Below are 25,712 nucleotides of genomic sequence, written 5' to 3' on the forward strand. Positions count from 1 at the left end.
GACCTACGCATTGAAGACATTTCATGTCTTCAAGGCGTTTTAATATTTTATAGCTATATAAAGTGATTGAACTACATATACATTTGAAAAGACATTTCATGCATAAAAGGCGTTCCAATATTTTACATGTTCAAGTCAAATTGGATTCCTTGGTCTAAGTACGTTTTACGGTAGATAGGTAGTACGTAACGTACGTTTAAACGTAAAACGTACGTTTTACGGTAGGTCGTTGAACTACACATCCAATTGGAAAGGGATTTCGTATCTTCAAGGCGTTTTAGTATTTTACATCTTCAAGTAAAATTGTATTTCTGGTTCTACTTGTGTTCTACAATTAGTGGTTGCATTACACATCCATTTGAAAAGGCCTTTCAAATCTTCATGCCCTTTTAGTGTTTTACATAAATAGGCAAAATCGGATTTTTAGTTTTCTCTTGGATAGTATGAATATATAAATTCTGCTAAAGAACTAAATAAATTAAAAAGAGAGAAAAAACAGAATAAGGCCAAATTTCATGAATTACATGCAAATATTCGGTTTGCTTCTGTTTCGCATCTACTACTACTAGTACTAACTACTCACCACAACACCAAGCCACCTGAGGCCGATATAGCTACGCGCGCTCGTACTCCATACCAATCTATCCTAAGCCACCCTCTTTACACCCTCCCAGGAAGTTCCAATTTCCTTTAAATCTTTCTTTAGGACATCCTCCCACCCCAGACGAGGACGACCTGCTTTCCGTTTAGCCCTAGATGGTTCGCCCAAAAGGACAATCTTCGGCAATTTGTCATCCTTTATCCGCAGAACGTGCCCTAGCCATCTCAACCTTTCTTTCATTATAGCCCTATAAAGCGGCATTGAACCACATTTTTCGTACAGTCTACTGTTTGAAATCCGGTCAGTCAGCCGGGCTCCCATAACAATCCGTAGGCCATTTCGCTAGAAAACATAAAGTAAATCTTCATCCACTTTTCGGAGCGCTCATGCTTCAGAGCCATACTTGAACACTGTCATCACTGTGACTTCTTATTTTCTAATTTTGGTTTGCATCTTCCTATTCTTCCAAACCTTTTTTTAACTGTGAAAACACACCTTGAGTCTTTGCTATTCTACTTTTGACATCTTCACTACTCATACCGTCTTTACTAATAATACTACCAAGATAAGTAAACCTGCCCATCTGATCAATCTTTTCGTTACGCGACTTCACCTTTTCATCTTCAATTATTCCTAGGCTTAGTGACTTATTCTTAACATTAATTTTCAAGCCTATTCTAGCCCCTTGAACTCGCAAAACATCTATAAGTTCAGGTAACTTCGAAGACCACACTGTCTTTCCATGACGAAAGTAAAACAGTTCAAAATAGGGACTAATTACATATAGTTTATTACTCTTATTTTATTCAATGCAACAGCGGAGGCAAATCTCTTTGACCTTTTCGGTTCCGGTTCATTAGATTTATCTGACATATTACGTGGACAGAGGTCATAGCTCTTAGGTGAGGTGATATTTACTTCATTTGACCTCAGTAAATTATCATAAATTGAGTTCAATCCAAATTCGCCTGTATCTCTGTTTATGGAATTATTCTTGAATAAAATTTTTTAAATTTCGATTGTTTCCTTGAAAATTTGCTTTAAACCTTGGTCCCAAGAAATCAAAGTGATTTCTTTGATGCCGTCTTCCAGATTCTCGACAATTTTATCCATGGCCTCCACTTCACACCTCCTTGGTTGATATTTAAATGCTTTCTCCACTTTCTTTACATTCCTTCTATTTTCAATATAATCTATCACTCAGATAATTCTTGTACAAACCCCTTCTCCTTTCTATTAAACATAAAGCTTTCCCACTAATAATCCTAGCTATAGTCTTAACTTTCTTCCCTAAGACACCATCAGCAACTTCACACATTGTTTTCTAAAATTATTCCAACCATCTTCTAAATTGTCAAATTTTAAATTCCTATTCTCCCAAACATTTATTCACTTTGAAAAAAACGCCCTGGGAGTTGGCTTCACCGCACGCACCGACTTTACTGCCTAGGTAAGTGAAGCTGTCAACGTGATCGATCTTCTCATTACTCAACATAACCTCTTCACCTTCACTTATTCCAGGTCTGAGCGACTTAGTCTTCTTAAGGTTAATTTTCAAATCTACTCTTACACCCTGAACTCTCAAAATCTTCTAAAATTCGCTCATTTTGTAACATTTTCATCTAGGAGGATGAAAATATCTACAATCTAAATGTCACAATCTAAGAATAGTCAAAATCTAAATGTCACAATGTCACAATCTAAAACGTCACAATCTAAGTATACGAGAGATTTACTTCTCCATTTGATCCAATATTCTCCCATAGCCTTTGTAGTTCAGCGACATTCGAAAATACTGGACGAATAAAGCGAATATTTCGGGAGGACGCTTTTTTGGCCACAGCAATGTTATTCTCGAGTGTAGCACTAATCACTTTAATGTATGATATTTACTCCACGAAATTTACTGGTTTTATGACTCAACATTTCAACAAATGATTAGATTTCTAACTTTTTCCCAGGTTTATCAAAATATCCAAGTTTTTTAGTGCTGTACAGTAGAAAGACATAACTTTTCACACTTCAGGCTCGAAGTTGAAACTTTCAAGGACATAAAAGATCAGCGTACTATAATTTTCAAAGTTCACAGTTCAAGTTAGATCATTCCAAAAGTCGTTATTCCTTTTGGGATTATTAACACTTTTTAAATAAAGTTAGAGAAAAAAAACAGAAGGAAGCCAAAGTCCACGAATCACATGTAAATATTCGGGTAGCTTTTGTATCGGATCAGAATAATAAAATTCGTTTCACCGGTCAGCAAGAAACTGGACATTGCTGATGATTTTAGAAATAAAGTTTTAAGAAGATTTGGGTCTATATAAGGAATGATAGTGGAAAGGGATAAGTTAATACCCAAGTTGTTCCGGAAGCTGATTCATGGCCTGATTACCTAAAAAATTTGGGAGGTGATAGTGTAGATCCTTAGGAGGTAGTGCATACCCCAGAGATGGTTACTTATCCTATGAGGGAACACGATTACGATTTAGTGCGTGATATGAATGGACAAGAGATTAAGTCGATATTTAAGAATTTAAAAGGTGGTACTGTTGCGGGTGTTGATGGTACATCAATAAAGTTATTTAAGACTTTTCTTTCCATTTTAATGCCGATAATTGTTCTTCTTTGTAATAAGGTGTTAAAGTCTGGGCAATGGCCAAGCGATTGGAAGACATAATGTTTATACCACTTTTTAAGAGAGGAAACCGGAAGGCTCATGAGAATTATCGATTAATTGCGCTTGTCCCTGCTTTAAAATAAATAAATGAGTAAACTGACTGAATTGTGACATTTATCAATATTTATCAAAATCTAAACATAGCGTTTCATTTAAAATACAGAACCAGCCGCAAAAACACACAACAGGACATGGTAAAGATGTTTGGTTTTAAGTCTTTTTTTTATATTTTTCTGATCATTTTGAAATGCATAAATTCTGAAAAGTGCTAAATTAAATATGCAGAAAAGAACAGAGAGAGATAAATAAATAGATCACTTAAACTAGGCTAGGTTCAAATCTTGCTTCGGAAGGCAGATTTGACCAATTTCAAGATATCTTTATTGTCTATGTCAAAACATGTCTATGTCAATTAATCGTATCTATGTCAATGAAGTGTTAAAAATTCTATTTCTCCGGCCCACAAACTTCCGTTTAAATAAATAAAATCACCCTGATTTTACACTGATGAAACGCTGATCCGGCAGATTTAAAATGGGTATAGCCTGTAAGAGGGAATTTTATGCCTCTTGGAGAACGAAGGAAATATTTAGGGAGGGCTAAATTGAGGGATGGGCCTTACAGTTGCCCTGCAACAATTTCCTAATAAGTCCCTCTTTTTCTATCATAATACCTGTATTTGAATAATTGGCAATTTGCATTATTTATTGGCTCTTGCCTCTGAGCCTTTTGAGATAATTTCGTCTCTGTTTGCATATTTATTGGATCTTTTGACTATTTTGAACAAAATGGCTATCTCAAGATGTCGACCATTTGCCCTGGAGGGCTACGTTTGGGGGGGGGGGGGGGGGGTTAAAAGGCATGAGACGGGGGCTGATTGTCCTCCAATCACTTTTCATTCTAAAAATTGGGGAATAGAGCTTTAAATTTCCAATCGAGTGCGCCATCTTGAAGTTTTTTTGTTTTTTTTACTTCGGTTTGGCTTCCTTACGATTTGGCTGGGAGAAACAATATATAAAAACATAAAAAATAATACAGATATATAGCTATTTACTAAGACAGTGTCTGATTTACTATTAAGTATTTTTTGGGATTTGTATTTTTGGGATTATTATACAGTATTCTTCACCCTTGCCTCTTCCCCTCCCCCTCTCAGCCAGCGGTATAAAACTGTATTTTTTTTGGATTATTGTGATGCGATGGAGGAAAAGCGTGCGTAGTTGTGTTGACATCAGGCGGCTTGGTGCTGTGGTGAGTTGTTATTAATAGCAGTAGTAGTGCACTATGCTATTCCAAGAAAGATCAGCTAGGTCATGGCAACCCTGGTCTTAGGGATTGACGAATCCGGGCTGATTTATCCCTTTTATAGAAAAAAACGATCTTAATACTGTTTTTAGGTTCGGTTTTACATCTATCCAAAATATGGATTTTTGTATATTACGGAAGACAAATACTAGATTTGTTTTCATTAAATTAATTTTTACTTTCCGTATCAACTGATGAATTGTAACTAAAGTTAAGATTTCTTGATTGATTTGTGACAAATATTGAGAGAAATTTGCTCCTTTAAATACATCCAAAAAACTAAAACGAGCTGATCTAATCCCTAATGCAAATAAATACGTTATATTTTAAGTTATATTTTGTATTTTAATGAAAAAATACATTATTTATTTTCTTAAAATACATCAGTAAAATTTTTTCCATTTTTTTATCTACTAAATTATTTTATAAAACGAGTAGAACCTTAACATGTTTATACAATTTCACTGCTTTAATTTTTTTTTATCTAAAAGGAATAACCATTAGCCCCCATCAAACTGGATCTTAATTTGAGATAGCAATTTTGTTCAGAAACGTTGGAAGGTTTAAAAAAATACTTTTGGGGTATACATCATTTCTTAAAACAGGATAATTTCTTAGACAATAATGCTTTTCCATTTACACAAATTAAGAGATGAAAAACAGGTTTAATTTAAATAAAATAATGGTACAAAACACAAGATAAAAAAAATTTAAACAATAAAAAAAAGAATATTTCAACTCCATGTCCGAAAGCCTTTTTCAACGGGAAAAAAATAAAAGAAAAGGAAAAACAAAGTTAAATTGAATCAACTAAACGACAAGCAAAACACAAGATAAAAACAAACAAATAAATACAACTACATTTTAAACACTTAAAGAGCTATAATTATTGTAATTGTCTATTTTATGAAATATTTTAAACACTTCTAGAACTAGAATTATTATAATTATCTGACTAATCAGAAATTGTCAGACTTTGATTTGTCAGACAATTACACTAATTGCAGTTCCGGAAGTGTTTAAAATGAAAGTTGAATTTATTTGTTGTTGTTGTTTTTTTTTTGTTGTTTTTTTTTTGTTGGTTGTCGTTTAGATGATTTTTCTTTTAATGTTTCTTTTTTGTTCAGTTTTTTTCCCACTGGAAAAGGCTCCTGAAGGTGGAGTAAAATTATCGGCTTTTCTTTATTATTTAAAGTTTTGTTTTCTTGTTTTTCCACTACTATAATTAAATTAAACCAATTTTTTCTCTCTTAATTTGTGCTCAAACTTGTTCACCTAAGGTATAACAAAATTCCACTGAATTACAGGGGGTGTTTCCCCCTATTTTCTAAAATGAGGCAAATCTTTTCAGGCTCCTAACTTTTCATGGGTAAGACTAAACTTGATGAAACCAACATTAAATCAACAATTTAAAATCAACATTAAAATGCGATTTTTTTGATGTAACTATTGATGTCAAAATTCTATTTTTTAGAGTTTCAGTTACTATTGAGCCGGGTCGCTCCTTAATACAGTTCGTTACCACGAACTGTTTGATATGGAAATATAAGAAGTAATATGAAATATTGGAACACTTCGCAGAAGGGTGGGACTGGTCATTTATCACTCTATAAAACAAGAGAAAGATCATAAATAAAGTACGAGTTACTAACATAAGGTAGACACACCATTAACAGGTAATGTGTGTTGGTTTGTGTTCTGATATTGGATTGTATAAGTATATTTCAGTACCTGACGAAGAATAACCAGCGCCTGATTTTCTCCTTGTAGTCTATCAGTTGATACTTTATAATCTTCTTTGAGGGTAGCTATTCTTCCAGATAAATCCATACCCCTAAGACTATTCCGAAGGACCACTGGCCAAAGAAAAATAAAGAAGTTCCCCGAAACTCCGTCTTTTTCAAATAAAACCTTTTCTCTCACCCAGAGAAAACTTTATGATATCGTCTGATCTGACAAGGAATAATGTAAAATATTTGAACACTTCATGGATGGGGGGGGGGGACTGGTCATTTATTACTCCATAAAACAATAGGCAGACTTTGAATAAAGTAAGAGTTGCTAACCTAAGGTAGATACACTATTAACTGGTAAACACTACCATCAGTTGTTTGTTGGTTTGTATTCTGATATTGGGTTGTATAAGCATATTTTAGTACCTGATGAAGAATAACCAGTGCCTGATTTTCTCCTTGTAGTTTATCAGTTGATACTTTATAATCTTCTTTGAGGGTAGTTGATACTTTATAATCTTCTTTGAGGGTAGCTATTCTTCCGGATAAATCCATACACCTAAGACTATTCCGAAGGACCCCTTGCCCAAGAAAAATCAAAAAGTTCCATAAAACTATTGGAACACTTCATGGAAGGGGGAGGAGAACAGGTCATTTATCACTCCATAAAACAAGAGGAAGACCTTGAATAAATTAAGAGTAGCTAACATAGGGTAGATTCATTATTAACTGGTAAACACTACCACCAGTTGTGTGTTGGTTTGTGTTCTGATATTGGGTTGTATAAGCATATTTCAGTACCTGATGAAGAATAACCAGTGCCTGATTTTCTCCTTGTAGTCTTGCAGTTGAAACCTTAAATTCTTCTTTAAGGGTTGAAATTTCTTCAGATAGTTTTAGAATACGTAATTCAGCAGCACGTAGTAGTTTCTCATCTCGAGCGGATTGTTTTTCCTTCTCTTCCGTTATATTTAAATATTCAAGGCTTGAAGAGGCTAGCTTCGTGCTAAAAATAAAAGAGTTTTAATAGAATGTATAAGTTATGACTGGATTGATAGGTAGTTATGTAGTCACTTTGGTGAATGATGAATTAACAACAATAACAAAATATTATATGAAATACACAAGAAGAAAAAATAATCTGTGCCAATATATAATTTTATTGATATACATCGCTTTCAACATTAGCAGAACAGAAACTGGTGAATTATGAATAATAATTATTATTGTTATTATATAAGTAAAAGTATGACGGGCCTAGAACCACAAGGTCGGAACCGGCGGTGCTGATTTCCACTTCGTAGCCCTTCAGCTAGGAAGTGCAATGGGGGGTTGGAAGCCAGCCATCCTTTTTTTTCGCACACCCTCTTTGCTTATCTTCCCCAGATTTCGCCAGGTAACCCATTTAGAGGTGGGTCGAGTCTGGCTCAGCAAACAGAGTCAGGTCATTGACTCCAGTCCCAAAGCTTGAACGTATTATTGGTATAATAGGATATAGCATTATTAGAGAAGTTAATATAATATAAATATCATTATAAAATATAAACAAGAACAAAACAAAAATGGATGCATACAAAATAGTTACAGTAATAGAAATAAAAAATAACTGTAATCAGCGTTGAGAGAACAGAAGAGTCAGAAAGCAAAAATGATTAAATAAAAACAATAAATAAATGGAAACAAAAAAGCGAAGAAAACCATTATTTTACTCTCATAAATAATAAATTGATCATATAATAATTCTAACAAATAATTGAACGAATACAAAAAATTAGTAATAAACGTACAGCAATCGGTTAAATAAGTTGTCGCTTACATGACTTTCAGCATTAACTGACCATAACGTACTGAAGTATAATGAAACATTAGCAATAAATAAATATAACCAAAAAATGAATAAAACAATAGTCTTATATATATATATATATATATATATATATATATATATATATATATATATATATATATATATATATATATATATATATATATATAAATTGGCAAGCAGCATTTCAACATTTAATCTCTAAAAAATTATTTCCTGGAAATAATTTTTTAGAGATTAAATGTTGAAATGCTGCTTGCCAATTTATATATATATATATATATATATATATATAACAATAAATAAATGGAAACAAAAAAGCAAAGAAAACCATTATTTTACTCTCATAAATAATAAATTGATCATATAATAATTCTAACAAATAATTGAACGAATACAAAAAATTAGTAATAAACGTACAGCAATCGATTAAATAAGTTGTCGCTTACATGACTTTCAGCATTAACTGACCATAACGTACTGAAGTATAATGAAACATTAGCAATAAATAAATATAACCAAAAAAATGAATAAAACAATAGTCTTATTTATATATATATATATATATATATATATATATATATATATATATATATATATATATATATATATATATATATATATATATATATATATATATATATATATATATAAATTAGCAAGCAGCATTTCAACATTTAATCTCTAAAAAATTATTTCCAGGATAATGTTATTATTGAAGCTCAAGTTTCTTCTCCACGTTCATTCCAAAAAGCTTCATTTTCATCTAATATATTCAGAAAGAGCTAGATTTGAATTAAGGTACCAGATCCCCAATGTTGCAATTAAATTTAATCTGACCAAAATAATTCTATCGAATTGCTCTTCAATGAAAGAATGCAAAAATTATTCGGAATGCCAATTAGAAAGCTGAAGTATTGTCCATACAATTTAAACAAGAGTTTGGCTACTGTCCAAACTCTGAAGAGAAACACAAAATAATATAAATAAAAAAAAACAGAGAAAAAATCAAAACAAATCAAGAAAACAAGCAATAAAAGGAAAAGAAGAAGAAAAGCGAAGACAAAAAAAAGAGAAGAACAATTTCCCCAAATGAAAAAGTTGATGTTTAATTTTTGACGTCTGCATCGATTAATTCGTATTCGGAATGCAGGGACTTACGAATGATAGGTTTAGTCTTAATTTTTATTTGATTTGTGCTCAATCTGAGATGGCTTTCTTCTCTACTCTTTCTTCTTTCTCTCTGAGAAACACAGTTTTCTCCTTCTTTTTTTCCTTTTAAAGGTTGTTTCCTAATTTTTTTTAGATTTTTCTCTGTTTTTTTTTCTTTATGTTACTTTGTGTTTCTCTTCAGTTACGTATTTATTAAGCTAGCACATTGAGCTCTGCTCTCCGTAGGCTAGAGCTTAAATTTTGTTGTAACTATTTGTATTGATAAATATTTACTCGCTTAAAATAACAAAACAAATAAAGAAAGCAATCGACTTTATAGGTCCTCACTTAAATCATTTCTAGGTTGGAAGAACCAAAGGTAAAAGATACAATAAACCGATTTTGGTTCCCAACCGATAGGGAACCGATGGTTCTCAACCGATTTTGGGCAATGCCACAACTAGGCATTTTTAAAATCCTGATGCCCCCTCGTAGTATTTCAATTTTATTATTCAAAATTTTACGTGCATTCCCCTGAAGGACGCTTAAAAGGCCATTAACTTTGTACCTCTTTACAGGTTGTACTCTATGCATATTTTATGCTAATGAAAAATATTACACATTTTACATAATACATGACATCACTGGACTACTATCATATATATATTTTGCTCATTCACAATGTAATGTGAATGTAATGTCATGTCATTCATGCTCATGCTCAATGTAATGTCATTCACATGAAAAATTTTTTTTTTCGAAATTAAGGCTCTAAGTATAGTTAGCAGAAGGGTGTACGTCCTGCCCGTGACACACCAAAATATTTCCATGCCCCACCGGTGGGGCGCGTACCCCACGCTGGGAATCACGGCTATAAACAAATAACTAAAAAGTATGGCAGTACACCCTTACTTAAAATACGAAGCGCAGTGAGAATGAAATCTCAGTGTCTCTCATTGTTAAGGGGAAAATTAAACAAAGGTGAATAACTTGAATATTATAATTTATAGCTTAATTGCTGAATAGCTCAATTATTAAAAGTTATTAGTTATTATTATTAGTTTGAGATGAAGTCAAACTAAAAACAAAAAGAAATTACTATTTATGAAGAGATGAAATCCAAAACATATGGAAATTATCAGAAACAAGGATAGGGGTCAAAATTGGCAATTCAGTAGGGTGCTACTTCTTACCAGCGGCGTCAATTGGGAGGGGAGGGTGATTTCACCCCAAGATTCGACAAACATTGTTTGAATACTTGAATATGAATAAGCTTAAATAATTAGGAAAAGACAGAAATTCAATTTTTAACAAAACAGACTTGCATATGCAATTATGGATTTTTAGGTTCTAGTGGGAACCAAACAAAAAACGTGGGTTAGAAATCAGCAAAAAAGATAAAACGTATTGCATCAAACAGCTTAAGAAGATGTTTCGAAGAAGAGTAAGCCATCCTCGGAAGGTGTAGCTTTCTTCTTGAGTGAGTATATTTCTAATTTGTGAAATTTGACACACAAAAAGCAAAGTTAAATTCACAAGATAAAGAATCAGACCCTAGGAATGAGTCACGAGAAATTAATTTCAGTTTTTCTGTGCAGATTTTTACCAGAGGTATTTTCCAGCCAACCAATCAGATCGTTTGAATTCTTTTACTATTTCCTTGTAAAAGTCTTTGTGAACCCCACTACGATGTTACGACCCCGCACGAAAAGCATAATTAAACTCACAAGATAAAAAATCAGACACTAGGAATGAATCAAGGGAAATTAATTTCAGTTTTTCTGTGCAGATTTTTACCAGAGGTATTTTCCAGCCAACCAATCAGATCGTTTGAATTCTTTTACTATTTCCTTGTAAAAGTCTTTGTGAACCCCACTACGATGTTACGACCCCGCACGAAAAGCATAATTAAACTCACAAGATAAAGAATCAGACCCTAGGAATGAATCAAGGGAAATTAATTTCAGTTTTTCTGTGCAGATTTTTACCAGAGGTATTTTCCAGCCAACCAATCAGATCGTTTGAATTCTTTTACTATTTCCTTGTAAAAGTCTTTGTGAACCCCACTACGATGTTACGACCCCGCACGAAAAGCATAATTAAACTCACAAGATAAAGAATCAGACCCTAGGAATGAATCAAGGGAAATTAATTTCAGTTTTTCTGTGCAGATTTTTACCAGAGGTATTTTCCAGCCAACCAATCAGATCGTTTGAATTCTTTTACTATTTCCTTGTAAAAGTCTTTGTGAACCCCACTACGATGTTACGACCCCGCACGAAAAGCATAATTAAACTCACAAGATAAAGAATCAGACCCTAGGAATGAATCAAGGGAAATTAATTTCAGTTTTTCTGTGCAGATTTTTACCAGAGGTATTTTCCAGCCAACCAATCAGATCGTTTGAATTCTTTTACTATTTCCTTGTAAAAGTCTTTGTGAACCCCACTACGATGTTACGACCCCGCACGAAAAGCATAATTAAACTCACAAGATAAAGAATCAGACCCTAGGAATGAATCAAGGGAAATTAATTTCAGTTTTTCTGTGCAGATTTTTACCAGAGGTATTTTCCAGCCAACCAATCAGATCGTTTGAATTCTTTTACTATTTCCTTGTAAAAGTCTTTGTGAACCCCACTACGATGTTACGACCCCGCACGAAAAGCATAATTAAACTCACAAGATAAAGAATCAGACCCTAGGAATGAATCAAGGGAAATTAATTTCAGTTTTTCTGTGCAGATTTTTACCAGAGGTATTTTCCAGCCAACCAATCAGATCGTTTGAATTCTTTTACTATTTCCTTGTAAAAGTCTTTGTGAAGCCCACTACGATGTTACGACCCCGCACGAAAAGCATAATTAAACTCACAAGATAAAGAATCAGACCCTAGGAATGAATCAAGGGAAATTAATTTCAGTTTTTCTGTGCAGATTTTTACCAGAGGTGTTTTCCAGCCAACCAATCAAATCGTTTGAATTATTTCATTATTTCCTAGCAAAGTCTTTGTGAACCCCGCTACGATGTTCTTTGAAGCGATAACCTCTAACATATTCCTCATTCTAACACAGTAAGAATAAGAATGGGATAACCTCATTCTTACAGACAGCATTGGGATTGGAACCAGTATTATTTACAGTTTAAAAAATAAATAAAAATGTAATAATACTTAAGATCTTCAATCCTTTCTTTGAGCACTTCAATAGCTTTGTGAAGGCGTTCTTGTTCTGCTTCAGAAACAGAATCATGTCTTGGCACAACTCCAACTGTTGATGATTGTTTAATAATACTATGGGCTTTCGCTTTATAATCTGAAAACTCGTGTTCCAAATGGTCAATCTGTGATTCCAAAGTCTTTTTCTCTCCTTCAAGGGAGCGAATTCTTTCCTCCAAACATCTTATCTGAAAAATTAGAAAATATTTACCATACCTGTTGATAGTTTAGAGGGGGGTTTACAACCCCTAAACCACTGACCATGACTTCTCCCTTCTAGGGCAATCAGAGGCAACGCTAAAGCGTTGCCTACAGTACAGATCATAATGCTTCAATGTTTTATTATGCAGTTATAATTTTTTTCTCAGAGGCACTTCATATGGAAGGGGTGGTCGTAAAAACTTTGGAGGAGGCTCATTTGACTGGAAATTGAAAATTCTATTTCGCTTTGTAAGATTCATAGCTGATCTGAAGACAACCAGCCCTCCTCGCGCCTTCTTTTCCCAAAATGCATCCCATCATAATTTTGAGACAGCCATTTTGTTCAAAATAGTCTAACAATCATACAACAATGCCTCCGGCTTTAACAAAACCTTCCAGAGCCCGGGGGCAGGGATTGTTGTCCCCTGATGGCACAAAATGTTTTTATATTAGGGGTGGTCACATAAATTTTGGAGGAGGCTCATTTGATTGGAAATTGAAAGTTACAGTTCCTTTTTTAAGAGTCAAAATTGAACCAAGCGCAAGTACCCCCCCTACCCTCAACCTTCTTTTCCCTCATTAAATCCAATCAAAATTTTGAGATAGCCATTTTGTCGAAAAATTTCCAAAGAGATTGTAACAATGTCTCCGGATTTACACAGTCTCCTAGAGCCCAGGCGCAAGGGTTGTAAGTTATTATCAGGGGGCGTTTAAAATTTTAATGGAAGGGGTGATCGTATAAACTTTGGACACAATATATTAGGCCACTATTTTTTTAAATCTCTAGTGAAGCCCCCGGATCAGTATCGCCGGAAAAGGGTCTTACTCAGTATGGCATTCTCCTAACTAATTTATAAAATAATTAATTAGTGTTCAAATGGTCAAATTTTATACAATCTAACTCCAATTTCTAGGAAAAAATTGAGGCAAAATTATGACCCAAAATTATGGACTTAAATTATGAAGCTAACGTAGATTATAATTACATGTATCAGAAAATTACTAAACTTTTACCTTTCATTGATTATTTTCATTCTTGATTATTTCAAAACATGGACACGAAGACCACAATTTTTTCAGAACATGGACACGGTGTTCTACACTATTTTTTAACATTTCTAGGGGGGGGGGGGTTCGTAACATCCCTAGCGGAATAAGATCCTTTTCATTGTAGATTTTTCCAATCTAACTCACGAAATAATTATTTACTGTTTGATGGTCAATTTTTTTTTTAATTTGGTTGTGATTCTATTTCCCAAAATTAACTGAAGCAAAATTGTGGACCAAAATTATGGGCCTAGCATAAATTACAATTACAAGTATCAGAAAATTGCTATAGTTTTATATTTCAACGATAATTTTCGTTCGTGTTAATTTCAAAACAAGGACAAAATGTATTAGGCCACTAGTTTTTTTTCTGCTTTCATGAGGGGCCTCTGGGAGCGAAAATCCCTATTGAATAAGATCCGATTCATTGTGGATTTTTCCAAACTTATAAAATGATTATTTAGGATGATTACTTATGAAATGATTATTTGATTATGAATAATCATAATTAATGATTATTTATTCCAAACATTAAATTGATTATTTAATGATGATTATTAAATGATTTTTAATAAATAATAATGATTATTTATTATAAAATGATTATTTAAAATGAAAATGAAGATTATTTTATGATTATATAACTTATAAAATGATTATTTAGGGATTGATCGTCAAAATTTCTACAATTCCGTATTAATTATAATATATTAATTATTAATATCCAGAAAATAACTGGAAAAAAATTATGGACCAAAGTTATAGGTGTAAATTAAGGAACTAATGTAAATTATGATTACAGGTACCAGAACAAGTTCATAGTTTTTCCTTTTGATGACAATTTTCGGTCGTGATAATTTCAAAACATGGACAAAATGTGTTAGGTCACTATTTCATAGTATTTCCAGGGGCCCTACAGGCCAATACAGGGGCCCTACAACACACACACATACATACATACTATACACATACCCTCACATACATACTGGGAAAACTCCCCGGGAGTCTTCCCAGGGTCCTTATCAACGATGTATCTCACCACTTTGGAATTTCAGTTAGCTTTAGAACTGCAACAAAGGAGATTAAAGGCAAATAATCAAGGATTCCCGTGATCAACCAAAATGCGATGGTAAAACTTGTGAATGATGCAGAAAAGGTAGATTGGTATGAGGTTCTAGGCGAAGTTCAGGACGCAAATCCGAAGTTTCGTTTTATTTTATGAAAAGTTGCAGAATTTGGTAATTCAAGTAGTCACATTGAAACCGTTCAATAGAAAATGTTCAAGTAAAAAACCTTGGATTAATCTTGTGATTCTGAAACAAATAAATGTAAGAGTGTTTAGAGCTCAAATAATTAACCAGACATAAGAAAATAAGCAATTGTATAAAACTTATTGAAATAGGTTGAACAAAATTTAAGAAATGAAAAAAAAAGAAATATTTTGAGAAAAAGTTTAAGGAGGTCGAAGGATGCCCTAAGAAAACTTGGGAATTAATTAAAGAAGTAATTGGAATAAAAATTAATAGTCCACCAGATGAATTAACTAGCACAATGGGAGAGACTTCGAAGTTTGAAAATGATATAAGTAATGACTTTCAGGGTTATTTTTCGAATGTTGGTTCGAATCTAGCAATGTCAATTGTACCTGGTACTGGCGATTCGACGTTCAAGTCCTTAGAGAGGGATTCGATTGATGTATCTCTTCATCTTAGACTTGTAACACTTGATGAAATTTAAAAAATATTTATGGGTTGCGTAGTAATTCATCTGGTAGCGATCACATTACTTTAAAAACAATTAAATTATTTTCCTTGTTGTATCTGAAGTTTTATGTCGGTTAATTAATGAGTGTTTTCGTCAATGAAAAATCCCAGATTGTTTTAAAGCTGTCCGTGTAATACCAGTTCATAAGTGTGGTATTCAAAATGACCCAGATTAACTATATACAGATATCTTTTTTACCGATCGTTTCCTGTGTTTAAGAGAAGTGCTTCAGTATTAGAATGATAAGCGTTTGGAGGATCATAAGTTACTGGTAAAGACACAATTTGGGTTCCGTAAAAAAAGGACAACGGAATAGGCGGTAATTTATTTGACAACTATTATTAATGACATATTAGATAAAGGTTTTAAAGTAGGTGCTGTATTTTTAGATCTGATGAAAACTTTCGAAACTGAGGAAATATGAAAAAAATGAAGAAATATGAGATGTATGGTTTGAGGGGAAAATCTTTCAACTTTTTAAGATGTTTTTTAAGTAATCGTTATCAGTATGTTCAACTAAATGATTCGTCATAAGGAAGAAAACGAGTTTAAAAAAAAAGGTGTTCCACAAGGATAAGTTCTTGGTCCTATGTTATTCTTGATATTTATTAATGATCTACCAAACTGTCTAAATAATTTTTACTACAAAATACATGAACTAACGATAAACCCCACTGATGAAACTTTTCGTCGATGACACAACAGCCATTAGCACAGCAGAGTTTCTGCAGATTTCAAAGAAGAAATCAGTCAATAGGATTGCAGCATGGCTGAGGGTAAATAAACTAAGGATTAACATGACTAAGTCTAATTTTATTATTCTCTCACGATTACCGGGCTTTTACCCATGGATCAAGGAATTAGATATGTCCAAAAGCGTTATAAAACAGGCTGCGTCTTTGAAATACTTTGGGATTGTAATAAATGAAACTTATCTGTTAAGCAACAAATAACTTTAACTAGTAAAATTCTGGCAAGATGTAGACCAAAGCCTTAGCCATCATTATTTTTCTTTAATACGCCCGTACATACTTTATTTCTGGAGCATCTGGCTCTCTACTTTTCCTTCTCTCCTAAAAATCATAAGAGTTCTACAAAATCATGCAGTAAGGATTTTAGCCGGCATATCTCCCACGTAGATCTGTTTGAGAAATTTACCCAGTTTTTTAAATTTTGCCGGCTTCAGGCCTTCCCGAATTCTACATATTGTGGTTTATTTGTGGACTTCACCAGGATATTAAGCCTCGTAGTTTTGGTGATTTATTGTCCATTAGATCTACTGTTCATTCTCACGATACAAGGGGTAATGTTGACTTCTTATGTACCCAAAGGTATTTCTTACCGTTAGCAATACTTTTTTGCTTATATGTTTTTCAATAAATCGTTCTCTCTCTCTCTCGTTGGTAATAACTACAATATACTGACAAAAGTTATTGGGTCACAACTTCTAGAATTTCCAGGGGCCCTCCGGACCAATCTTGGCGAAAGAGTCTTGCTTCAGGGACAAAGTTTCTTTTGCCATTTGGTATTGGTCCCAACTTTTAAGCAACAGCTAAAGCAAAATCATCAAGAGGGGCGAGGTACACCGCCATTGTCGTAAATCTAACGTAAAAAAGAGCTATGACACAAATTAATGCAAACTACAATGACAAAATACGTGGCGTACTTAACGTAAACTACGTTTACAAAACCAACAGTATCAAAACATTTGCGCAGTTTTTACCTTTCGATGGTTGTTTTCTTTGGTTGATAGCAAAGTTCCACTGATTTTCTCACACTTGGCTGCCCAGTCTGCAATCTCTGTTTGCAGTCCATCCATTTGTGACTGAAGCTGAGTTATTGTGGCTGACAGCATCGTCTTTTCAGTTTCGTTGGATTCGAGTTTCTTACGGAGCTCAGCCAATTGTTCCTCATAGTTTGTAATACTGGTCTTAAAATTACGAAAGATTTAATTATGAAAACTAGCCAGCTGGAACATAGTAAGAACGAACCACAACCGATAGTAGCCAGAAAAACTAAAAAACACGTTAAAAAAAACTGGTAAGTGAGAAAAATTGCGATTCCTAGCTTAATCAGGATGGGTAATTATTATCTAAATAAGTCTAAATAGTCAATTTTTTTTTTAAACAAATTTAAGGAAATTTCGAAAAATAGTCTAAAACTCCTAAAAATGGCGTTACTTTTTTGCATGGAACGTCAGAGCGGAAGTCAGCTGACACTGATACATACATTTTGACTTTTTAATTCAGCAAGGTCAATCCTCCGTTAAGATTGACCCCAATTTAAGGCCCTTTCCCTGACAAACAGGATTGCAATTCTGGCAAACAGGAATGACATGATAAGGATCATGGAAATGATAATCCATCAGTAATTCGCCAACTGTTCCATTAACAATCGGGATTATGAGTTCATAATGAAAGCAAGTTTTAGTTTTGGATTGTTCGTTTTGGTGGATGGTTGGTCACAGCTTTAGAACTATTTGGTTCTACAGTTTATTAAATAAAAAAACAAGTTTTTAAATGAAAGTAAGGAGCGACATTAAAACTTAAAACGAACAGAAATTACTCCGTATATGAAAGGGGCTTTTCCTTCTCAACGCCCCGCTCTTTACGCTAAAGTTTTTTTTACTGTTTTAAAATGTAGAGTTAAGAGAAAGAGTCAAACTTAGTGATTGTGATTAGTGATCAGACTATTGCCACAATTCTACTTTTTAAAACAATTAAAAACTTTAACGTAAAGAGCGAGGGATTGCGGAGGGGACAACCCATTTCATATACGGAGTAAGCTTTTAATTGTTATAAAAAGCAGAATTGTGGTAAAGAGTCAAACTTTAGCGAAAAGAGCGAAGGATTGCGGAGGGTACAACCCTCCGCAATCCGCATAAATTATTAAAATGAAATTTACATTTTAATTCCTTTTTTGCTAAATGGCTTGCTCTTAGTTCTGATCAGACTATTTCGAGAAATAAGGGATGGGGAAGGAGGCCTAGTTGCCATGCAATTTTTCGGTTACACAAAAAGGCAACTATAAATTTTAATTTTTAACGAATTTTTTTATTAGTAAAAAATATACGTAACTTAAGAATTAACTTACGTAACAAACTTTTATATTCTTAAATTTTTATTATGTATAATGAGGGGGTTTGTACCCTCGTTAATACCTTGCTCTTTACACTAAATCGTAAGTTTTGTGCCGATTCTTTAAGAATGACCCCTGAATCAGAAAGGCCGTAGAATAAATAGTTGAAATTACTAAAAATACTATAGCATAAAGAGCGAGGTATTTATCTCCTCCTAAATACCTCGCTCTTTATCCTAAAATATTTTTAGAACCCCTCATATGCGTAATAATCTCTGTTCGTTTTAAGTTTCAATGCTACTCCTTACTTTCAATTGAAAAAATTTTTCCATGTTTATTTTTTCATTGTTTTTTTTTTATAGTAATTTTAGAAAATCCTGCGCCCTTTTCATTGAATTTCTGTTCCCCCATGACATATTTCTCCAAGGAAAGATCCTCCCACAGAGCCCCCTTCCCTCAACCCCACCTCCAAAACCAAAAAAAAATCCCCTGAAAACGACTGTACACTTCCCAATAACCATTATTATATGTAAACACTGGTCGAAGTTTGTAACTTGCAGCCCCTCCCCCAGGGACTGTGGGGGAGTAAGTCATTCCCAAAGACATAGTTTTATGGTTTTTGAGTATGCGGAACAAAATGGCTATCTCAAAATTTTGATCTGTTGACTTTGGAGAAAAAATGAGCGTGGGAGGGGGCCTAGGTGCCCACCAATTTTTTTGGTCACTTAAAAAGGGTACTAGAACTTTTCATTTCGGTTAGAATGAGCCCTCTTGCAAAATTCTAGGACCACTTGGTCGATACGATGACCCCTGGAAAAAAAAACAAAAACAAACAAATAAACACGCACCCGTGATTTGTCTTCTGGCAAAAAATACGAAATTCCACATTTTTGTAGATAGGAGCTTGAAAATTTTTCTATAGGGTTCTCTGATACGCTGAATTCTAAGGTGTGTTTTCCCCTATTTTCTAAAATGAGACAAATTTTCTCAAGCTCGTAACTTTTGATGACAAAGACCAAATTTGATGAAACTTATATATTTAAAATCAGCATGAAAATCTGATTCTTTTGATGTATATTTTAGCATCCAAATTCCGTTTTTTAGAGTTTCGTTTACTATTGAGCCGGGTCGCTCCTTACTACAGTTCGTTACCACGAACTGTTTGATTACAAATAGACAATTAGGTTTTATAAATCCGTTTTGCAAACCCCTTTCTACCATTGATAGCTCTGAATGGTCACAGGAAGGTCACAGATATAGATGGAGGTCACAGATATAGAACTATTTGGTTCTACAGTTGGTTTTGAATTTGTTTAATCGAAGATATGAGGTTAATTCGACCTGGGTCACACTAATACACCTTGAGGCCTCTTTTGGACTAAAGTCTTAATTTTCACGAAATCTAACTAGAGGCTTTGAATTTGCTTAGTCGATGATACGAGGTTAATTTGACTGGGTCACACCAATATACTTTGAGGCCTCATCTGGCCCAAAGTTTTATTTTTCACGAAATCTAAATAGAGGTTTAGAATTTCTTTCGTCGAAGATACGAGGTTAATTCAAACTGGTTCACACCAATAGACTGAGGCCTCTTCTGGACCAAAGTCCTAATTTTCACGAAATCTAACTAGAGGTTTTGAATTTGCTCAGTCGAAGATACGAGATTAATTCGACACGGGTCACATCAATATACTTTGAGGTCTCTTCTGGCCCAAAGTGTTATTTTTCACGAAATCTAACTAGAGGTTTTGAATTTATTTAGTCGAAGATATGAGGTTAATTCTTAGTTTATAACCAAGACATATACCGGAATTGTGGATACATGAATAATTAAGTGATATCTTCCGGAGCTATTTTGTCGATATTACAAAAGCCTTTGATGACCTGGACCGCCTAATTGTTCTGGATGAAGCTATAAAACTTGATGCATGTTAAAGCATGTAAAACCATTTAGAAACTAACAATGTAAATGTTATTAATTTAGGACTTGGGTCACACCAATATACTTTGAGACCTCTGGCCAATACTCCTCTGGCCCAAACTCTGATTTTTCACGAAATGTAACTAGAGGTTTTGAACTTGTTTATTTAAGATACGAGGTTAATTAGACCTGGGTCACACCAATATACTTTGAGGTCTCTTCTGGCCCCAATCTTATTTTTCACGAAATCTAACAAGTGGTTTTGAATTTGTTTAGTCGAAGATACGAGGTTAATTCGACCTGGGTTACACCAATATACTTTAAGGCCTCTTTTGGCCCAAAGTCTTATTTTTCACGAAATTTCAATAGAGATTTTGAATTTGTTTAGTCGAAGACACGAGGTTAGTTCGACTGGGGTCACACCAATATACTTTGAGGTCTCTTCTGGCCCAAAGTCTTATTTTTTATGAATTCTAACTAGAGGTTTTGAATTTGTTTAGTCGAAGATACGAGGTTAATTCAACCTGGGTAACACCGATGTACTTTGTGGCCCCTTCTGGCCCAAAGTCTGATTTTTCACGAAATATAACTAGAGGTTTTGAATTTGTTTAGTCGAAGATACATGGTTAGTTCGACCTGGGTCACACCAATATACTTTGAGTTCTTTTCTGGCCCAAAGCTTTATTTTTCACGAAATCTAACGAGAGGCTTGGAGCTTGTTTAGTCGAAGATGCGAGGTTAATTCGACCTGGGTCACACCAATAGACTTTGAGGCCTCTTGTGGCCCAGTCTTATTTTTCACGAAATCCAAAAAGAGGTTTTGAATTTGTTTAGTCGAAGATACGCGGTTAATTCTCAGTTTGTAACAGAGACATAGTGGAATTGTGGATACATGAATAATTAAGTAGTTTCCCTAATTATGGAGCTATTTTGCTGATAATATAAGAGCCTTTGACGATCTGGACCGCCTAATGTTCTAGATGAAGCTATAAAACTTGACGCAACGAATCCCGTTACAAAAGGCAGTTTCCTGTCTGGTCGGGAGCATTTTGACCCTCTTTTACAGAGGCTGTTATAGGGGAGGAGCAGAGGAGGCTCTTGCCCCGGGCACAGAAATTTTAGGGGCGCAAAATTTCAGATAAAAAATCTAACGGTTATAATCATTTTGTAGTTTTTAAAACTTCATGTAAATAAAATAAAGTAGAGAGTGCAGGTAATAAATGAAAATGATCAATAAATTATTAATTAATTAAAAACGATTAAATAAACGAATACATCGAAAATAATTTTGTTAAGAAATGAAAATCTTGTTAAAATTTGGCTGAAAGATTTTGTGGAAGACAGGGGGGGGAGGCACTGATCCATATTTTGCCTCTGGGTGCAAAGAGGCCAGAACCACGACTGCTCTTTCAAATGGGAATAAGTCTAATTGTACTATCATTTCCTGGCATTCCGGAGAACCACATTAGGCCACATTAGAACCATCACCAAAATCTTCTTGAATTTTCAGATAACTTAACTAGCTCGCTTTAAAGAGTAAAAAAAAATCTCTCGAACCAATTTCCTTCTGTAAAAACCAATAGAACTGACTACAGTGACTTAGAACTGAAGACCAAAGAATCTGTAAAGCAGCTATGTATTTAGTAAGACAAAGATCTTAAGTTTAAAGACAATAACCTTAAGTTAAATGACAGTGACCTTAAGTTCAAGACAGCTCAAAGACAGTAGCTTTTAATTATTATACGTGACATCTAAAATGATATTTCTGCCAGTTTTTGCAAAATCCCTTTTCAACGTAAAATATTTGTATTCCGAAAATATTTAAGGAACTATTGATTGTAATTTTTTTCGACCCCCCTCCCCTCCCCTCTTGAATACAGTTTTCTTGTCTGGCCATCATATCTCACCAAGATGAGATATCTAAAATTGATGATTTTCAAAAAAAGGGGATCTAAAAATTATCCTTGGCTCTTACTTTACTTCTTATGTCGGTCTAAACGTAAATAAAACTGTCGTATTTACGGTCTAAATTTAGTTTCATTAAAACTTCCGTTGATATCAGGTAACACCAACTTGCCACGAACTTTGGACAAACAGCCTAAAGTCCAACTTTCACCCTCATATCCTTCATCTTTACCAAAACAACGCGGTTTTACTATCTTAAGGTGTTGACCGTGAAACAGTACTTGTTTTTTTTTTTTTTTTTTTTTTTTTTTTTTTTTTTTTTTTGCAGCTCCTTGCAATATTCAATTCTTTTTTTTCGTGATCATGTTAGTAACCAAAAATTAGTATCATGTTAGTAATTCACGTTATTAATCTGTAGATCGCCCGATATACTATAAACATTAATGTTGGTTTTAAAAACTTAATAATTATTAACCAATTAGAGAAAATATAGGGACAAACTAACACGTAACTAACAACAGTGATCCAGGCTTTTCCAAAGTATGATATTGAAAATGTCGCTTGTGAAGTTGTCACTTCCTGGTCATTCAGCTTTACGGAGAAGACTTGCAGTTACTTTCTGTTATTAAAAATCTATTTTTCGCAAATTCTTTTTTTGCGATCATTTTAGTAACAAACAATTAGTAACATGTTATTAATTCGCCTTACGAATATACTATGAATATACTATGTCGTTTATGAAGTTGTCACTTCTTGGTAATTCAGCTTTACGGAGAAGACTTGCAGTTACTTTCTGTTATTGAAAATTTATTGTGAAAAAAAGTAACTCAAATGGAAACCAACCCAATAAGCATTATAAGCCTGAAACAAGGAATTAGTTCATTACTGACAAACTGGTCCATTAAAACAAATACGAAAATAAAAAAGTTGTTGATTGCAAATATGAGGTTGATAATGCAATTTAGAAATCCAAAATGAGAATAGGTTCGGTACTTATTTCACAAATAGTATTATATTTAGCAAAAACTGGCAATTGAGCAGTTCTGAGGCTGATATAGAAAGATTAACTAAAAAAGTAAAAAGATAAAATACAAAATCAAAGAAGTAGAGCCCGAAGCTGTGCGGCTGTCTTTCTGGCGTCGAGTATCTGCACGTAAGGGAAAATAGCGTCGCGCCTCGGGACGCGACCCAAAAAATTGTCAGTAGAATGTATGTCACGCAACGAACCTTGTTTCGGGATTTCGTTATGGCGATGTACTTTTGAGGGGGGAACTTGACGGTTTGATAACGTTTTGAAAAATTAAAATAAAGTACTTGCTACAGGTGAAAAAATCATCTTCAGGACTTCTGCTTTGTTTTCTGAGAATCAACCCACGACGCATGACGCCGGGACGTTTACTAATAAAATTTAACATTCATGCCAAAAATAAAGGGAAACATCGCATTTTGATGCAAGTCTTACTTGGTCCTAGTCCTAGATCAATGAATATCCTATTGACCTGTGTCAAGATGATGTAGAATAGGGCGATGAAAGCGTGTTTTAATAAAATATGGACATGGTACCCAACTGGCACGCTGCTGAAAACGGTTTTTTACTGAAATATGTGCGGATGTATAACACGAACGCAATTTGGTTAAAATATAAAACAAAATTTATAATCTTTCAGTTAAATCATTCTTTAGCTGGACTTGATCCTGCACCGGCTTGAGGTTGACATAGACGAACTGCAGCTGGTTGATTATCACTGGACTAATTGAGGATCTCTTAGCAGACAACCCAACCCGTCGCTGAGAAGACACGCTCGGTTGTTGCGCTCGTGGTCGGCCACCCAACAACCATTTATGCAAAGGCTGCCACCACTTGGATGCGCTCTCTTATACCCTTCCAGAAAGTAATGCATAGGTCTTCATTTGTAAAATGGCTTTGACCTATTAGCTCTTGAAGATCTCTTAGCCGACAACCCAACCCGTCGCTGAGAAGACACGCTCGGTTGCTGCACTCGTGGTCGGCTGCCCAACAACCATTTATGTAAAGGCTGCCACCACTTGGATGCGCTCTCTTATACCCTTCCAGAAATTAATGCATAGGTTTTCATTTGTAAAATGGCTCTGACCTATTAGCTCTTGAAGATCTCTTAGCCGACAACCCAACCCGTCGCTGAGAAGACACGCTCGGTTGCTGCACTCGTGGTCGGCCACCCAACAACCATTTATGCAAAGGCTGCCATTACTCGGATGCGCTTTCTTATACCCTTCCAGAAAGTAATGCATAGGTTTTCACTTGTAAAATGGGTTCGACCTATTAGCTCTTGGAGCTTCATTTACTAAATTTAGGTACAAGTCAACTTGTTCTTTGACAGCTTCGTCTATTTCAGTAATATCCATAAGCTCTTCAGATGAAGAGTAGAATTCCACAAAATTATACTTTCGAAATGTTGCGGGTAGTTGCGATGTAACTTATAATTTTAAAATCCACGTGGAAGTTTTCCACGCTGACCAAAAAAATAGTAAGAATTTATTTCGAAGAAACTATCGCACACGCTAAATTTTTCTCAATAAGAACGCGGGAGGTCCCTCACCCTCCTTTGACCTTCCAAGCTGACCGAAAAATTAGTAAGAATTTATTTCGAAGAAACTATCGCAGACGCTAAATTTTTCTCAATAAGAACGCGGGAGCTCCCTCACCCTCCTTTGAGTTTAGCCTTAAAAGTGGGGGAGAGCCTCCAAGCCCTCCCACTGAGGCAGATCCAATTTATTTATGATTCTGAGCAATTCCAATTTTTTTGTCTCAAATACCTTCCCTCCCCAGTCCCCGCAACCAATCCCATTCTCCATTGACTTTTTTTTATTTTAAGCCGAGCTTGAGCGAAGCCTATTAATGTGTATAACGTTTTGCGCAAACGTGACAGGCTGAGTGAGAGGGGGCCCTGCTTATTCCCCCCGGAAAGCTCCCCTGGAGAATTCTTCAAAAAGGACAAATTGAGCAGCAAAAGGAAAACTAAGACAAATAAAAAGAAGGAAGAAAAGTATTAATTGTACATAAGATGCTATGAAGGAGGAGTGGTGGGTCATTGTGTAGGCGGGGAACAGATACCTCAAAACGTGCATCTTAACTCTTATTGAAATATAAACTTAGTAAGTAGGGGGAAGGTCAAGACTAGTCTCACTTGATTTCCAGGAATATTTCTGGTCTACACCATATGAAACTAAAGAGTAACATTGAACCCTAAAATGAGCAGAATTTATTCTGTGTCGAAGGGGGATGCCCCCTCTTTGCTCCCCCTTCCCCC

At 34.5% G+C, this 25,712-nt stretch overlaps 1 protein-coding gene across 3 annotated transcripts in view; it reads right to left on the reverse strand.

The window, feature by feature from the left end:
- LOC136037402 (GRIP and coiled-coil domain-containing protein 2-like) overlaps window positions 1-25,712 on the reverse strand; it is a 201,739-nt gene that overhangs the window by 112,515 nt on the left and 63,512 nt on the right. For 2 of the 3 annotated variants that reach the window (XR_010619926.1, XR_010619927.1), the window contains one exon: window positions 17,242-17,448. Coding sequence is in view for 1 of the 3 variants with exons in the window: in XM_065720153.1 (XP_065576225.1) it covers window positions 7,115-7,319; window positions 12,462-12,694; window positions 17,242-17,448 (645 nt within the window). In the remaining 2 variants the exon portion in view is untranslated. Of the gene's footprint in view, window positions 1-7,114; window positions 7,320-12,461; window positions 12,695-17,241; window positions 17,449-25,712 lie in introns of those variants that run through there. The other variant, XM_065720153.1, reaches the window with a different exon arrangement.

Source organism: Artemia franciscana, chromosome 16 (assembly GCF_032884065.1).
Source record: "Artemia franciscana chromosome 16, ASM3288406v1, whole genome shotgun sequence".
NCBI lineage: Eukaryota > Metazoa > Arthropoda > Branchiopoda > Anostraca > Artemiidae > Artemia > Artemia franciscana.